This window comes from Quercus lobata, chromosome 4 (genome assembly GCF_001633185.2).
Source record: "Quercus lobata isolate SW786 chromosome 4, ValleyOak3.0 Primary Assembly, whole genome shotgun sequence".
NCBI lineage: Eukaryota > Viridiplantae > Streptophyta > Magnoliopsida > Fagales > Fagaceae > Quercus > Quercus lobata.
The window spans coordinates 28,237,440-28,241,074 of NC_044907.1; the positions used below are offsets into that span (position 1 = coordinate 28,237,440).

Genomic DNA, 3,635 nt, shown 5'->3' on the forward strand with positions numbered 1-3,635 from the left:
TATATATATGCAAAAATAGTATATATAAGAGGAGACAAAGATGCTATTAAATAATTTACCAAAAAAATACTATTAAATAAATTGAATGAAATAGAAAATAAACGCGGAAGCAAGATAAGAGATAAAACCCTACAAGTACGCAATCATTCAAAAAAAAAAAAACTACTATAAGTACACCTAGTGTTCATGGCAACTATGAAAACAAATCCCACGGCCTAAGATAGGGCTTCATTATTAGTGTCCCAAAATGCTCCAAGATCCCCCCTTTTCCTTCTTTACGTGCCTCCTCTTCTTTTTTATCCTGATAATTTATTTGAAGAGGTTCAAAGCCAAAGACCAAAGCCATAAGTTGTTGCCTGGGCCATGGAAACTGCCTCTTATAGGGAATTTGCACCAACTGATTTTCTTTCAACCACATCGATGCTTGAGAGATTTAGCCAAAAAATATGGACCCATTATGCAACTTCAGTTGGGTGAGGTCTTGGCTATAATCATTTCATCACCAAAAGTAGCCAAAGAGGTGTTAAAGACACACGATGCTGCTTTGGCAAATAGGCCAGTACTCCTTGCCATTGAAGTTATGTCTTATGATAATTCAGGTATGATCTTTGCCCCTTATGATGAATATTGGAGACAAATGCGAAAGCTTTGTGTCATGCAGTTCCTGAGCGCGAAGCGAATCCAGTCATTTAGATCAATAAGAGAAGAAGAGGTGTGGAATCTTGTTGAAGGCATTTCTTCGTCTGAGGGACTTCAAATCAATTTCACAGAGAAAATCTCCTCCTTGACATATGGTATCACTGCCAGGGCAGCCATTGGGAAGAAGTGCAAATATGAAGAGGAACTCATATCACTAATCAAGGAAACGTTTATTCTCAGTGGAGGCTTTGAAGTGCCCGATTTGTTTCCTTCACTAAAGTTCCTTAGCTTCCTTACTGGAAAGAAGCCCGCCTTGAAGAAAATGCACAAAAAACTTGACAAGATTCTCGATGATATAATCAACGATCATAAGAAGAAAAGGTGTGCCACTTCAGCCAACAAACATGCAAGTGATCATGACGATATAGTTGATGTGCTTCTAAAACTTCAGGAATCGGGTGAGCTTGAATTTAATCTCACCAGCAACCGCATCAAAGCTGTAACCCTGGTAAGCAAATAAGATTGAGAAAATTTCGGATCACAATTATTTTCATTACATTTTGTAACAACATTGTAATCTTGCAAATTTCAAGTAGTGAAAACTAAATTGTGCATCCATGTGAAAGTAATATGTAACTAGTAACCATTTACAATTTGTCAGGTCGAAGTTGTGGTAAAGTTTGGGTAAAAACGTTGTGGTCCTAAAACCACTCAATAAGATCCATCAATTTTTTACCTACATTTCTTTTGTTGCATTTTCATTTTTCTTTTATGCTTTTCTTTCCCTCTTAACAAAAACCAACATCTAGGTCATGAATTATGATTTTGATTGGAAAACGTAATAAGAGACTAAAAAATGATTTTCCTTAATTTCTTTTTTCTTTTTTTCCAAATTATCAAGTTACCCTATATTGCTTAATATTAAACATTCAAATCACATTGTGATTGTAATTCAACATTCTTTTTCAGGACATATTCTCTGGAGCAAGTGAGACTTCAGCAACCATGATAGAATGGTCAATGTCAGAATTATTGAGAAATCCAAAAGTAATGGAGAAGACACAAGCTGAAGTGCGACAAGTCCTTAAAGGGCGGAAGAATATTGATGAGGTTGACATTCAAAAACTAGATTACTTGAAACTAGTTGTGAAAGAAACTTTACGATTGCATCCTCCTGCTGCCTTGATCCCAAGGGAATCAAGAGAAAAATGTGAAATCAATGGCTATGAGATACCAAACAATACAAAAGTATACATTAATGCATGGGCTATAGGGAGAGATACTGAATATTGGAGTGATGCTGATTGCTTTCACCCGGAGAGATTCCAAGGTTCTCATATTGATTTTAGAGGGGCAAACTTTGAATTCATTCCATTTGGAGGTGGTAGGAGGATATGTCCTGGCATATCTTTTGCTCTTGCAAACATTGAACTTGTTCTTTCTCAATTGCTATATCACTTCAATTGGAAACTCCCTAATGAGATCAAACCAGAAGAAATTGACATGTCTGAATCTTTTGGATTATCATGTAGGAGAAAGAATGATTTGAAGCTAATTGCCACTCCTTGGTCTCCTCTTCTTCATGAAAAACATTGAATAATAGGGATGCAAATATATTACGTGTGGGTAGTTTCAAGATATAGTGATAAGGTGTTTGGTTGTAGTTTGGTTTGGGTTATTTAAATAAAAGGTGAAAATATATGATTGTAATAGGGTGAATTAGATTAAAGTTGAAACCATAAGAACTTGACATATGTCTAAGTCCTTTGTGGTATCAAGCAGGAGAAGGAATGATTTGAAGCTGTTTGTTACTCATTATACTTCTTTTCCTCGAATAATAAGGATGCAAACATATTATGTGTGGGTATTTCCAAGATAGAGTAATAAAGTTGGTTGTATTTTAATTTGTGTTATTTAAATTAAAGGTGAAAATATATGATTGTGAAAGGGTGCTTTAGACCCCAGTTGCAAATAATTAACAAATTCTATGCTGAATTCAATTTACTAACCTATTTTGCTTGCATGTTTAACTTAATTTGTTTGATCACAACACAAACCAATATCACTAAAATAAACAAGTGCGAAAAGAACAAAAAAAAAAAATAAAAAATGATTACAAAGAGAAAACCCTAGTAGGGAAAAAAAAAAAAAAAAACTCTTTGGGATTTACCGCCAACTCGCAAGGAAACAAATCCTTTAATAGATTCGAAGTTCACATAGCTGAATTAACCCTAATTCTAATACTACCTTTTGTAGTATTTATTAATGTTACCACACCCAACTCAAAATCCTCAGATTCTTTTACAATGAAATATGTTCATGTGAATGCTCTGTCCATTATTTTAAGAACTATCTTAAAGGTTTCCAAGGAGTAACATTGTAATGTATGCAAGAACTTTAGCTTGATCACTGATCTTTAGATCTTCAAAGCTTGAAGGTGATACAATACTTAGTTTGAAAACCCTAGGCATGCATAAACGCTGCGCTCAGAACTTGTTTTTTTTTTTAAGGAACATCTCAAAACTAGTTTTAGTCATCCCCAATATCAATCTTACACTACAAAAAGCGCGGCTATAGCTGATCTATAGCCATGTTTTTTAAAAATGCGGCTATAACTAACTTATAGTTGCGATTTCAAAATGCGACTATAGGTCCAATCAAATAAATTTTTTTAAGGGTGACCTATAGCCGCGTTTTTAAAAAACACAGCTATAGCTAATTTTAAAACGAAGCTAAAGGTTTGCTATAGCCGTGTTTATAGGTCCAGCCGAATAATTTTTTAAGGGGGACCTATAGTTGTGTGTTTAAAAAAATGCGGCTATAGAAAACCTATAATAGTTGCAGTTTTAAAATGCGGTTATAGGTCTAGTCTAATAAAAAAATTTTAAGGATGACCTATAACTGCGTTTTTTAAAAATGCGGCTATACCCTTTAGTTGCGTTTTAAAACGCAAAAATGTAGCTACATGTTAGCTATAGCCGCATTTTCACAAACGC

At 34.4% G+C, this 3,635-nt stretch overlaps 1 protein-coding gene across 1 annotated transcript; it reads left to right on the forward strand.

Annotated features, from left to right (window-relative positions):
* The first annotated feature begins 247 nt into the window (after positions 1-247).
* On the forward strand, positions 248-2,496 carry LOC115988106 (premnaspirodiene oxygenase-like). The gene is made up of 2 exons (XM_031111745.1): positions 248-1,147; positions 1,609-2,496. Exons 1-2 carry the CDS (start codon positions 248-250, stop codon positions 2,233-2,235), a joined length of 1,527 nt encoding a protein of 508 aa, XP_030967605.1. The 3' UTR covers positions 2,236-2,496.
* The last annotated feature ends 1,139 nt before the right edge of the window (positions 2,497-3,635 follow it).

Bases quoted from the DNA above. Each gene is read 5' to 3' on its own strand.
- LOC115988106 (XM_031111745.1), top strand. From the start codon at position 248: ATGCTCCAAGATCCCCCCTTTTCCTTCTTTACGTGCCTCCTCTTCTTT. The intron at 1,148-1,608 runs GTAAGCAAATAA...ATTCTTTTTCAG, and splicing joins GCATCAAAGCTGTAACCCTG to GACATATTCTCTGGAGCAAG.